The sequence below is a fragment of the Cylas formicarius genome, unplaced genomic scaffold (genome assembly GCF_029955315.1).
Source record: "Cylas formicarius isolate icCylForm1 unplaced genomic scaffold, icCylForm1.1 PGA_scaffold_6__28_contigs__length_40554024, whole genome shotgun sequence".
NCBI lineage: Eukaryota > Metazoa > Arthropoda > Insecta > Coleoptera > Brentidae > Cylas > Cylas formicarius.
In genome coordinates, this window is record NW_026844347.1 from 6,933,730 (window position 1) to 6,948,695 (window position 14,966).

Sequence of the window (14,966 nt, forward strand, 5' to 3'; positions counted from 1 at the left end):
CGTAACAAACCCAATATTACCAAGGGCGAAAAAAACCTCGTCAACGTAGAAACCAAATTGGGCGCGCACAAAACGCTTTGCAATAAAATCTCGATTTTCCACATTCACACGTTGCATTTGCACCTGATTGTTTCCCTGACGTTGTTGCTCGTCACCCATAGATGTCCTCAGCTATTGTTCGTGTAAAAAGGGTTTGGTTATGTTGTTAATAATGCGAGCACTCGACGCAGTAGGCGATTTTAAATCAGTGAATACTTTTGTCTCAGATTCACACATCAGGATGACCCCCTCGACCTATTGTTAGTACCATTGGTTCTTCAACCAATTATCCGGCAAAATATCTAACTCTAGCTTCTACGTTGATACTCTTTACAACTAAAACCGATAATTTCTTACTGAAAACTATCGACACTATTTCAAATGCATTAAAATCCGAGAGTCTAGAATCAAATCTTCTCATCTTAATTGAAAAATGCTTATCTGAGCATATTTTTCTTATTACTCTCAAATTGATGAACAAATATTAACAGCAGAACAGCTATAGATTCTACATTATCCCCAGTCATTGCAAACCCTACTTTGATAATACTTTTGGCCTCATGATCAAGAAGCTTTCGTAAGATTTTTGTAACCATACATTGCACCATTGAATTAGAAACTAATAATCAGAAAAATCAGACCTAACATTTGGTCATTTAATTTACAGGAAACTTCCCCACATAGGTCGATGTCTTATTGCATTGTCACATCACCATAAAGTATAAAAATCATCGGTTATTGACTCTCTTGTTTACAGATCCATAAAGCTATCTCAACCTGAATCACTGGACTCAAGATTAAAACACCTAACATCTGTTCTCTCAAATAATTTCCACAATAGAGATATTAAGCGTTTTATTACAATTACATTTCACAACAACTTTCTGAAGAAAATAAACCAGAATACAACCCCACACTTGCCATTGTGGTCCTTCCATATATTCAAAACATAGCTGGCCACCACATATCAAAAGATGTTAAGAAATATATTAAAACAATATTTACCACTTGTCCAAAAATATCTCAACTTTGGTCCATCAAAAACAAAATTCCATTTGAGACACTAAAAGTTTATAGCATTCCATGCATATGTGGCCAAAATATCAACTAGGCTAAAACAATATGAAAGAGCTTTAAGACTGCGACAAATAAACTTATCAGTAGTTGCTGAACGTAATCATCTTATTTGACCAAACTAAAATTCTTGCATGTAATCAATTCTTCTACTAAAGAAAAATCTCAGGTCTTTACTTTCCACCAATATAGGATTCAGTCATCCCAGACAATGTTCACGTCCCTGCTTTAACTCCGCCCCCTCTAACAAGTACAGAGTAGAATGCAAACCATTTTCAGTTAAGCTCTGAAAAAGTCAACAAGAGGATTGGTGAAACGTCAGCAAGTTTCGTTTATCAGCAACCAACGCAGGACAACGAAAGACTCATAAAACTGGTATGGGAGGAGTCCCAACGGGCAAAAGACCATTTACAAATTTTTTGGATTCTGCCTACGTCGGTTGTTGATGAATCGAACTTGCTTACATTTCATCAATCATCCTGTTGGCTTCTTCAGAACTTAACTGAAACAGTTTCAGTTTAAGCTCTGAAGAAGCCAACAGGATGATTGGCGAAACGTCAGCAAGTTCAATTGATCAGCAACCGCCGCAGGAGCAATCCAGAAGATTTGTGGAAGCACTATAACTCCAATAATCTCAGATTAATTTGACATTTCTTTACCTTGCCCATACCGAAATGCTTAATCATGAATGGCATGTCTTGTTCAAGACTACGTCTTCTCTGACGTCATTCTTCCTCATTTGGATAGTATTCAGATGTATTCAAGACGAAGTCACTGACTTAAATTCGAATATTATTTGTTTCATTTGATTCAGAGACTCTATTTTTGCACGTATGTTTGTATGTGTGTGAGTATGTTCGTTAGAGTTTTTGTAGAGCAGTGGTTTTGATGGGAACTCAGTTGCTGAGGTTTTTTTTTTGTTGTTTGAACGTTAACTAAAGAGGTGTTGTCGAAACAATTGTCATGTCATAATATATAATTTCGTGAAAATCTGAACTTTTAATTCTTATTTATTTTAAATAGATTTTGTCATGTGGTATTTCAAATAGGAGCGGAACTAATTAAATTAGATGTCAGAGATCAATAATTAGTAATTAAAATGTTAATTCTAATAATAATATTTTTTTTCAATATCGTGGGTGTATTGGGGTAGCCAATTTTTCAATATGATTCTATGGGTAAAGCCATTAAAAGTACAGCCTCCGGTAAAGAGCATAAAAGTTGTATATTTAGATAAAAATGTTCTGAAGCAACCAAAATTAGAAATATTTCAGGGAAAACCCAAAATTTTAGTATTTCCTCCGTAGCATTTCAAACTTTATAAACAAACAAGTTCTACAAAAGTTGTAATGTGGGTTTCTTCAGAATTCACTTATAAACGATTTTGAACAATTTTGAACTATTAGTACCAACATTGAAATTTTAAATAGAATGTATTTTTGTGCGAATTTTTAGATTTTTATAAAACGAAAACTAACGAAATTTTATTAATAGTATTTCATGTCTAATTGATGTAATAACTAAATGGTCCGAAGGAAATGCAGCTATGAAGTACAGGCTGCCCAGCGCCTTTAATTAAGAAACTATTAGGAATAAAAAAAAGTAAATAGAAAAGTTGCATGGTTTCATCTAGGGTAGATAAATAGCTTTCTTATTTTAATTAAAACCCCCTGTATGTTATCGTCCCTGTTAAATTCTTGTGTCCTATACCCGAGTCTAATCGTTTTCGACAAATCTCGAATTTTATGTCAAAAATGACGTTTGCAGACCCTAAAATAATTAACGATTTTTCCTATAAATTGGAAATATTTAAATTTAAGAATTTAGTTTTTATAAAATATTTGTTAGTTTGATGATTTATTTTTGGTAGCTTCAGGACATTATGCATCTAAATTTATACCTTTTAACCCGCTTAACCGACCCCGTATTTTTAAGGGTTAAAATGTTACCCATACGACCATTAAAAAAATGGTCACTCAGTATATTTATCCGTTTATTCTGCGAATTCGATTTACATTTACAATAGTATTATCGAAAAGAATATAACTATTTTTTTATAAAAATATAAGATGATACAAATGATTCACCAGGTAGACAATACTCTTATTATGTAAGTAAGTGATAGAGACACTGGGCAATTAGATATTTTAATGTTTTGGTTGGTCGTAGTACATGTGTCTTGGTTGCCCTATTCCATAGGCGTGATAAGCACTGTGATTGTGTTGTGTTATTTATATTTGAATTTAATTTTTAGAAGATGTAAGATACCATTAAATCGTAGTAAGTTAAAATTATATAGCACTTTAACTAATAATACAAGGCTTTTCACAATTCAATACAAATATTTTAAGTTCATATTTATCAGCAAAAAATAAGTTTTTTTTTAGAAAAAAATCGTTTTCTTTAATTAATTACAAAAACGTTTCAGCTAATTTTAAAAGCTTCCTACGCTTATTTGTCGTCATTTGTCATGTGTAATTAAAATTAAATTATTAATTTTAGTGTCGTCGTATAGGGCGATCTAACTGATATTTAAAGTAAAATCTAGGTAAGCTCCTTGTTCTTTCCTTTTTTTTCGTATCTATCTTTTTCAAGGTAAATTGGACTTTCGGAAAAAGTCTATTTTTTTTTCATGACTCAAAAAAAACTCCCAAAACTGGACGTGCTTATCAATTTTGACACCCTGTATCTTGGAAAACTAAGCAACCTATGTCGAATATGAAAAAACAAACGTGTTCTTGACTGATAAATATACCCTTAAAATTGTCTTATGGAATTCTGCCGTTGAAAAATTCTCCCACAATAGTATGTGTAAAGATTAAATACGACCAAAGTTATCGTTATGATTTTGCTGTGATTTTTTTTTGGATTTTGAGTTTTTATTTATTTATTAATTTATTTATTTGTGTTCTTGACGCGTCGTCACATCACACGCACCGCATCGTTATAATTATTGACCGCGAGCAAGCTATTAAAACGTTTGATTACTGGCAAGCAGTTTCACTTTATGAAGTACGTCACTTATACAAAAGTCCGATCTTCGATAGAACTGCAGTGCACGTTCATGTTTAGTGAACATTTTTTTGAACTGTTATTTGTCCAATGTAAAAGGGCACTTAAAAGTAACATACACTCTGAATGTGGTCAATAAAATTCAGATCCGGGTTCTTGGATATATTCGAAAAAATGTTTTTGCTATTTTTATTTTTTTTATTATTCCAACCTTTTTTAGCTCTAAAACCAATTTTCAATTCCGCGACTGCATTTTTAAGGCATATTGTTAGTCAGTTTTTATAAAGAAGTTAACAATATAGCTCATATACATTTATAGTTTCATTTTTGTTAAGATACTATGTTAGTTTGAAAAAGTTAGGTGGTATCAAAACATTTCAGATATTTTCATTAGGGGACATAAATGAAATAAAAAACGAATTCAATACAAGTATTTATTTAATGCTTTGAGATTGAGTTATAACTACTTAAATATTAGTTACACTGTGGCTTAGTATTATAGTGTGGGGAATTATTCTATATCTGAATAATATAGAGTTAGTTATGTGCAGGGTGACAAAAGAAAGTGGAAAGCTATTAAACAGTTCAAGATGGCGATTTGCAGTTCCAAATTTTAACCGATTATTAAACTTTTCAATCATAAATTGCTACCTGAAACCGAGAAGGACAAGTTCAGCACCCGTCACCGGTATTTGTATGATACAATTTTACAAATTGTAAAATATATAAAACACTCCATATAAATCAAAACTTTTCAAAATATTTGCCACCGTATATTTTACAAGTTGATTACATTAATTCATTCATTTATAATGAAAATTTTCATTTATTAATGAGTGTATACAACCTTGGAGTAGAGCGAAAAAAGTGACAATGGAAAAAAAGTGCCTGTTTTACTTCCCTTTAAATGACTTAAAAAAATATGATACTTTTTCTAGTTTGACCATAATTGACTGCATGTCTGAACACCTCGCATTTTTTTTTTCGTTCCTATTTGTTGAAAAACTGATTGATTCTCATGTTTATAGCTAGCAGTTTAATGAAAGATCGGACTTTTTTTTCATGTACGGCCATTATGAGATTAGAGCACATTCGTTTAGTATTTAAATTCATATCAGGACGGATTCTATATAATTGGTAGATATTTTGCAAATGTTCCTACTGTCAGTATATTTTTCTTGGTGTTTATGAAATTGATGTAACCTTTAATATTTTTATATAATGTTTCGTTGTGGATACGGTATGAAAATTGTAATTGTTTTCCCTTTATTTTGGTCGCTTACCACCCTCGTCTGAAATCAATTTTGGAAAATTCTCACACGTCGTCAACCAAACTTTTGCTTTCCGTGTTTTATTCCAGCAGCACTTTCATTGTTAATGATGTCATTTGGAACAATGAGACAAATAAGATGTGATGTAAATATGGGTGTAAATAATAATAAGCGCATCCGGTTTATTATTTTTTCTATTCGGTTTTCAGTTTTCAGTCTGTTTTAAAATTCAAACCGTGTTGTATTAAAATCGAAAAATATAGTTTAATATAACTAGAAGTCCACAAAAAAGTTAACAAAAAAAAGGTACCTATCAAAAAATACTCTAATTAAGTATTTTTCTCTTTAAACATTTCCTATCAATGCAAAACTAAGCATATTGTATATATGATATTTCGCAAAGTGATGTTATAATACTAGCACAGTTCCCTTAAAGATTTGAATAACATTTTAATACATCTAAGTGGTTAGCGTACTGGGTGACCAATTAAGGACACTCTCGAAAAGTAATTGTCGCAAAGACTGGAAATAATTTTTGTGGTTCTATTTTGTGATTACGCCAGGGGTCGTAATCATATTCATGAATTTAAATTCTCGTTTTTTGAGAAATAATTTTATATTACAGATAGTTAAAATGGACACCGTTTTAAAGATGGGATAAATTGGATTGTTTTTCGTTAAATAGTTTTTGCTCTAAAATAATGTCAATAATGTCAGAATGGCTGAATGGATTTTGGCAAACTTGCTCGCTACCACGAGCGGATTAATTTCGATTGCTTGCATCGCAGCTAAATGGCGTTTTGCGGCATCATTACAATTAGCATTTATTTTCTGAAAAAAAAAGTTCTTTATTTATTGCAACAAAGTATAGTTAAATAATGCCCTAACATTCTATATATATATATATATATATATATATATATATATATATATATATATATATATATATATATATATATATATATATATATATATATATATATATATATATATATATATATATATATATATATATATATATCTTATGAATATTTTCATGATGGCTTACCATTATTAAAACAGTGTTCATTTTAGTAATATATTTTCCAAAAAAACGGGATTTAAAATTCAAGAATGCAGTTACGACCCCCTAGCCCCCATTGGAGAAATTTAAAAATAAATTCTAGCCACTTTAGTCTTAAATTTTTTCACCGCAAGTCTTTACGTCTCTTTTTAATTGATCATCTAGTACATGTTGACGAGTCTCTGCTGGTATTTCCCCTTTGGTTGATGTTAATATGAGTTAAGTAATGGAATAAGCTCGTAAAATGGCAGTAATATTTTTGGTATTGATCTAATCCATACAATTTCGACGAATGAAAGGCTAAATTTCAAAAACCTAACGGATTATTTTGTCTTGCTCGCTTGTGTGGTGTGGCTTCGCAAGTTCATTCTGCCCTTCTGGCCTAAATCAACTGACGAAGATGTTAAATTGTGCAGAGCTACGAACGAAAGAAGAGAGCAAGCTCGAAAAGACCTCAAAGGATTGGAGGATACTGTCGCCAAGGAATTGCAAACCCTGCATAACCTCAGAAAGCTGTTCGTCCAGGATTTACAGGTCAGCATTCGTTTGCTTTTTAGTATTTATTAAGTTTTCGGGTCGTATTATATAAAAAGGGTTTTTTTATTTCGGTATGTTACAGGAAAACACGTTAGGGCTTCATTTGTGAAATACAAGGTGTTGTGAATTCATTTTTACTTCTGTTGTTTCTAAATATATAAGCATTACCTGCAAGTGAATAAAAATGAGTTCATAATATCCAGTAAGTACATTATTTATTTTTATTTTTCTCTCTAAAAATACTTAACGAATTGCCGTGGGAAATATTGGACACTTATTTAAAAAACCCTTTATATTATACGGGGTGACCCAACGAGGTACAGTTTTGAGGAAACGGACGATTCTATAAATTGAGAAAAAAATTACTAAGTGAATCGACCAAAAGTACTGGGAATTATTTTCCAGTTTCTTAAATGGCCATCGGGGGGCGTAATTGTTATCTTGAAATTTTAAACCCTGTTTCTACAAAAATTTTTCGTATTAAGCATAGATAAAGTGAGTAGAATAATGTTTTATAGCAAAGACACATTCAAATGATGTTTGTTTAATGGTGTTTGCTCTATCTCTGAGGGGTGTTCGAACATTTACTTAAATCAATGTCGATATCTCCAAAAAGGCTTTACGCATTTTAACAAATTTGGGCACACGAAAAAGGCTAGATCCTTATATAAGTTACGCGATTGTGATTGTTTACTTTGCCACCGAGTGGCGTTTACTAACAATAAAAAAAATAATAGTGAATACATGTAAAGATATGTGTTATTAAATGGTCAAATAATTGAAAACAGGATTATTACGTCCCCTGGTGGTTATTTCAGAAATTCGAAAATAGTTTCCAGCATTTCATGGTCAATTTACTTTAAAATAATAAGAATAATAATAATACTGAAAACTTGAACAAACAAATGTTACTTTTTTTCATAATTTTTTGTTTTCGTATTTCACTCAATATCTTTATTATCTTATATTTATAGCAAGTCTCGTTAAATTAATTGGAAGTGGTTTATATTAACAACAATAATAATGATAGAATCAATTAATTAATTAGTGTAATGATAAAGTATTATAATTAATTGTAGGAGTCCTCGGCGGATCGATGAAATAATGGACGACTTTTCTCAATTAATGGACAGACATAATACTTAAGAAAACATAACGTATTCTCCATCTCTTCTACTCCAGACGATAGTAATAGCGAGACATAACCATAACATAATCGAAACTTCATAAACAAAGAATAAAGACAGTCTTAACCCTCCCACCAACATAATATTTTTTTAAATCCAACATATTAAATAAATTAATTAATTAATATAATTTAATTGAATTTAGTTATTAATTAATTATTATTGTTATTAATATAGACCACTTTCTTCGGCAATGTGACCCATTGCTCTGATTTTTGAGTCTAGTTTTTCTCTAAATGGTTACCCTGCGTCAATTACTTGGCATTAGTTGATTGCCTTATCTCTAATTAAATTTTTGCAACCAACCCTTGCTTGTTTTGAAATTGCCACGCAAATTAAGCACTTTCTCACATATAGGGGAAGGAATGAAAAAATAAATGAATTTGGAACAAAACAAACGTACAAGGCTTTTTTCATTGCCGCATGTGTACACTGTATTTCGATCTTTTAAAACTACACTTACAAATGAATTATGTTGTACTATTTACAAAATTTCTGGATTCCTCCTACGTCAGTTGTTGTTGAGTCGAACTTGCTAACGTTGGAACAACAACCAACACAGGAGGAATCCAGAAGTTTTGTAAATAGTATTGCAGTAGCCTGTGGGAGTTTCTTTAAAAAATGCATTACGTTGTAAAACGTGCATTTTTCATCTCAAACTCTTTTTTATCATTATTATATTTAATTTTCATTTGTAAGACAAAGTTTTCGTGTATTTTTGTAGGATCTTCCAGGCCATAATTTCCAAATTGAATTATTGTCATTTTGTTGTAGATCAGTGAAGAAGGAATAATATATTTAGAAGCGTCGCCAAATTGTAATCTGGATTTTGTTGCCTGCAAGATCTAATCAAAACTAAAATTTAAAAAAAAAAAAGAAATTGATGAAAGTTTTTCATTAACAGCCTTGTGATGTACGTCGTTTTTTCTTCTAGGCCCGCATGAAAAAAAATATGTTGTCCGAGGACAACGAAGAAGATGGCGGTTCTCTCGCCCAGAAACAAAAGATATCGTTCCTCGAGAATAACTTGGATCAGTTGACTAAAGTGCACAAACAGCTCGTTAGAGATAACGCAGATTTGCGTTGCGAACTTCCGAAATTAGAGAAGAGACTCCGCGTGACGATGGAGAGGGTGAAAGCCCTGGAGACCGCGTTGAGGGAGGCCAAGGAGGGGGCCATGCGGGACCGAAAGAGGTAAAAATGTTGTTAGGAACTTCGTCGATCTATTCAAGGAAAACTATAAGTAGCAAAAATTAAAAAATTTGGAATTAAACCAATGTCATTTCTTCTGGACTATTTAATTCTGGGGAATAAATAGAATTACCTATATTACCTTACAGATAGTAATCTACTCAATCAATATTAAGTTACCTGTGGGACACATTGTATATATAAGTACCCTTTTATTTTCTAATTTTTTGTCTTTTACTGTCCCGTCCATAGATTTGGTATAAAATGCTTGTCGCGCCACTGGACCTTTCGGATCGGTGAAATAATGACGGCGATAAAGCCAGGCAATAAGGTTTACCATGATGCTCGGTTGCCAACTTGTGCAACTCCGTGTTTAATAAGCTCAGATATTAAAAAAAAAACTGTTTTAACGCACATTTTCTTGTGTATTAATACTACAATTTTGTTAATCTCATAAATTTAAACCCCAACAATAATTGGTGTACGCTTTGTTTCTTAATGCGAGAAAATTATGTTATTATTGAACTGTGAAAGGTTATCTTAGCCCTAATCCATAATCCATAGGCGTAGTATTGCACTTGCCGACAAGAAGTTGATCTACCTGTGTCTTAGTGTTTAAATTTAGAATTATAATTACTTTCCCACAAGTTGCTGGAAAAGTTCTTTCTTGAAAATGGGTAGAATTTCTGAGAAATAATTTCTAAAAATAATATACAAAATAATGTTTGAAATGCAAAAGAATGATTTTATTTCACCCATGGGTAAGAAGAAATTCGAAACGAAAATCTCAAAACAGAAAATCACTTTTATTAGAGGAGTAAATGCGTCGAACATTGGAATCGAAGAAATAATGTGGGAAGCTGATAACATTTTTATTATTTCTGGAACACATAATAAAGAATAAGAATTAGCATATCTTGTTTATCGTCCAACCTGATAACCATCCAAGATACCTGATGCTTGTTACTAATAATTTGAAATCGGTACAGTGCGATAAACGGCAAGTTTACCATCGAAGTGAACATGAAATATTTGACGCGAACATCATTGGACCACATTGGGTTGCTTGATAGGTATCGCAATTTGGATTTAACAAAATATCGATTCAGTATCATGGTGGGGTTTGATTTCATAGATTAGATAATTTCATTTCAATAACACCCTGTGTAGCATCTTCTATCCTCTTTTCCTCTCATGTTTACTTCAAATTATAATCACTTTTCAAGTTTCAATTGACATACAATTATATACTATATATTTTCCGAAGGTACCAATATGAGGTGGATCGAATTAAGGAAGCAGTGAGACAGAAAAATCTGGCAAGGCGTGGACCCGCAGCGACCATCGCCAAGCCAATCAGATCCGGACAACATCACGCTATCATTGGCGGGGTCATAAAACCTGGCGGCCTGACGTCCATTCCGATCGACGATGCTCAGAAACGCAAGTCCATCATCGTTGGGGGTAAAGGTGAGAACGAGTGATCTATTATGAATGTCACTCCCCCTCTATCTTTTTTATTTTACATTTTGGAAAAAAAAATTAATACAAAAGTCGTATAATGTTTAGATTTAATATTATATACTTATGTCCACAGATGAAGTAGACAAGAAGACAAATAGACTAAAAAGTCAAAATTTATAAAAGTTTTTGTTTACTCACAGATTTTCAAGCAAAAGTTCTATTTGTCCTCTTTTTTATTCCATCCGTGGACATACTGTATCGGTTTGGAAAATAAAATTAAAGTTACATTTTTTTAATTATTTTTTTTATTCCATAAAAAAGGCTTTTTCTTCGCTGATTTCCAGAGTACATATATAACATGTTTTAGTTATTTTTTACATAAAGGTCAGAATTAGCCGGAAGTAAAATCGTAATTGGCCATGCCACCCCAAACTTACTTATTTTGTTTAATTATGACAATTATTAATTAATTAATTATATCATGAATATTGTTATTGTTAAAAAATGGATAAAAGAATAATGTTTTCAATTTACAAAAAATCTGAATTGTCGTAAATAAAAAAATGACAAAAATGGAAATATATAGAGAATATTTTAGAAAACCCCAAATTTAATGAGTTAGCGGAAGTTATATGGTTATATTCCTTTGAGGGTTCAAAAGTCACTAAATATATGAATCAAATCAGAAAACACAGAGGCTACCAAAATGTTGTGGTATTAGTAACAATATTAAATATTAAAGATTTTGAACCTCATCTATTGGAAAATATCCACTTTTCGTCTAAAAATACCACCTTTGTAAATTCTGATTTTGGTATATCCACTATATTTCTTTTAAAACTAAATACGCTGACATGGCTGTTCACATAAAAAATCAATTCAAGTTCCAAAATACTAGGGTTTTTAAATTTTTTTTCAAAATTGGAAGAGTTGCATTGGTTTTTGAGCTATCAAATCATAAAACCACGATCTTCCATTTTCCCATCTTATCTCAAATCTTCAGTCTTTGGCTTTCTTCGTTCATACTTTTTAGCCTTCTTTGATATTGTACTGTTTTTCTTTCATGCACAATTTTCTGCACAGTCAATCAACTGATTCCCAGTGCTTTCGCTGCTATTTCCTGGACATTCGTTGGCGATTTTCCACTTTTCACAAGTTTGTTACATTAAAATTATCAAATTAAAAACCTGTTTTTGCTTGGGGAAGTAAAAAACTAGGAAATTATTTTGCCACTTAAAATTGTTCTAGTCTCAAAACTGACAGTTGTAAATCGCCACTGTTTAAAACCGTTTAACATTTTTGTTTTTCATGTGAAGGTTGTGAACGTCTGCTTTGTTTGCGAATTTTATTTGGAGAGTACAATTAAACAAGGTAGACGAAAAGCAAACGTGAAAATTTGTTGTTGATATATCGTAAAACCCGCACGATAAGACCAAGACCGGTTTTTGCTATATTCGTAATGTTTTCGGTATGGCAACTGACACCTTCCAAGTATCGATGACACTTTTTTGTTTTTTTAAGCTCGTCCCGTCGGTCGTCATGATTAATTGAAGACCAGAACAAATAAAAAAGAAACTAAACAGCTATATCTCGAAAACCTAATTTTTAATTCTTTATAGAATAGGATTATAAAAATATGTGATTCCATTAAAAAAAATCTACAGTTTTTTCAATTTCATTTCAACTGACATTTTTCATTATTATTATTAATTATTTAATGATTATTAAGTTTGTTGTCTTTTCCATTTACATTTTCTCAGTTTCTATAGAGTAAGTTAATAGAGTAAAATTTGAAAGGATTCCCTATGGAAAAAATGTGCAGATATTGCATTGTTTGGTCTGCAAACGCCATTTTTGACATACATAAATTTAGGTATAGGGTACACGAAATATGTCGATAATTTTCCGGGGAATCGAAAACATGAAATAACATACTCGGTGGCCTACTCGCTGGATGTCAAGGTGAATATTCAGAATTTTGGGATTTGTATACTATATGAGTAGCTGTTAGTGACACCTTTTAAAAATATTTTCAAATATGTCATGTAGCCGTGGTGAATATCAGCTTTGCTGTTCCATTTTTGGATTCCAAATAAAATTCTGAACAACTTTTATTGAAGGTACCCCATATTTAAAACAACAGTTTCTGAGATATTTGATATTTTCTGTAAAAAATGTTTGTTTAAAATGAAATTTTTCAATATGTACAAACAACTTAGAAGCAAGATTTATTGATGAATAACTTCGACCACGGAGCTGTCCAAAAAGCACCAAAAAAAGGTAACTTTTTGATAAGTTTGTTTTAGTAAGTTCGAAATGTAATTCTGAGTAACAAATATTAACTTATCCTATACGCATTTTTAGCCATTTTTTAGATATATGTGCAGAGAATAATCACCGTTTTGATTTAAATTAGTCCAGTAGCCTGGGACGAAACAATGCCAGGCTATTGACGAGTATGCCATAGTAATTCTCTTTGTCAGTCGTGCGACAAAATGGCTGGAATTGAAAATAATTACACTTTTTCGCCAAGTTGTAATTTAATTAAGGCCTGTGCCATAAAATTTGTCGCGAATTTAACAAAAAATATACACGGAAAAAACTGTTAATATTATTATTAATGTTTGAAGTTAGTGTTTTTTTAATTTCTTTACATTAAGAAAAGCCGCTGATATACTTTTGTATTATTTTGAACAGATGTAAAGGAAGTTAAGGTTTGTAACGCTTTTTTTGCGATAAAGGATTTGTGGTTGGAAATAAGTATCGAAACTTTTCATAATTATTCAGTCTTAATTCTAAAGTGTTAATGTTGTGTAAAAACAGTTATTTATCATACTCAGTCGTCATTACTTTTCACCTGATTTTAGACAAAAAAATGATGGTGTATTTAAAATGAGGAAAAAGTTGGTAATTGCACATTTTTTAGATATTTCTAAAAGTGCTGTAACAAAAACATAAAATGATGAAATAAAAAAAAATGAGAATATGAAAACGTGGTTGTTAGGGCTCCTTTAAGTTTTCTGTTTACTCCCTTCTAGGTGTTATTTTTTTTCAATCAGTCACAGGTCATCGACATTTCGATAGCTCGTGAATCGGGTCGCGGACAGGGCCGGACGCAGGCCTTAAAACTTTCGTTTTATTTTTGCAGATTGAACGCGATACGTCACACCGCAATAGGTCAACGCCAGGGGGTGCTGTAATCCTTATATAGAATACAATACGCAAATACAATACCAAAAATATTGCTGTAAACATCCATATCCCAGTACGTGGTGATGTCAAAAAAATATCACCACAAACCAGTTCTATGCTTACCGCTTATTTAATTTTAGACTTAAGATGCACATATTTGAGATTAATGCCCAAAACATTTCCTGCGGCTTTTTATACTGGAAATCTCGTCGCCCGGACCTCTAAATATAATTTAACGCAGGTCGTACTTATAACTTGTGAAATTATATATAGAGTTTTTTCTGACTACGGCTAGTAATAAAATTATTTTTATCGGTGTATGTTTAGCAATTTTAAGACACCTAGAGTTGTGTATTAAAAACTAGTTGCTTTAACTGTTGACTAAACCACGTAATTTATTGCTTCGATATATCTCTAATTTAAAAAAAAAAAACTAGAAAACGTTCCCTTCCCGTTTGGAGTGTACAGAAAAGAGTAAGTTCAGTGCGATAAATTAAATTATTTCCTATTGTTCTGTATAGTTGTATTTTTTGTATTATTGTTTTTTTTTTGGTGTTTTTTTTTTCATTGTTTCCGCATATTCGATTTTTATACACGTAGTTTTATCGTTTGGAGTGCTGGCTTGTCTGGATGCAAGTTCGAAGCTACTCTAGGAAACGAATTGAGAGATCAAGCAAAACGACTATTTAGTTTAAATTGCAGATTTTATAAAATTAATAATATGAGATCAATTTTTTGTATGTACAGGGTAACAGCAAAATATATGAATTAGATAACTAAATGAAATTGTATGTATATCCGCACTGTCGTGAAATATCTTGCTAAATTTATAGCTTCGTCTATTGGGTTTTAACGTTCGTACGATACAATTGCCCTATCCTTACAATAGTTTTTCATGATGTAACAGCAAATAATTAAATATTTTAAAATTAATCC

At 31.6% G+C, this 14,966-nt stretch overlaps 1 protein-coding gene across 1 annotated transcript in view; it reads left to right on the forward strand.

Moving 5' to 3' along the window:
- Positions 1-14,963, forward strand: part of LOC132702915 (kinesin heavy chain) — a 30,460-nt gene extending 15,497 nt beyond the window's left edge. The window contains exons 13-16 of the mRNA XM_060671773.1: positions 6,876-6,993; positions 9,118-9,377; positions 10,642-10,844; positions 13,987-14,963. Coding sequence (XP_060527756.1) covers positions 6,876-6,993; positions 9,118-9,377; positions 10,642-10,844; positions 13,987-13,991 — 586 coding nt within the window. The 3' untranslated portion in view covers positions 13,992-14,963. The remainder of the gene's footprint in view (positions 1-6,875; positions 6,994-9,117; positions 9,378-10,641; positions 10,845-13,986) is intronic.
- Positions 14,964-14,966: the final 3 nt, after the last annotated feature.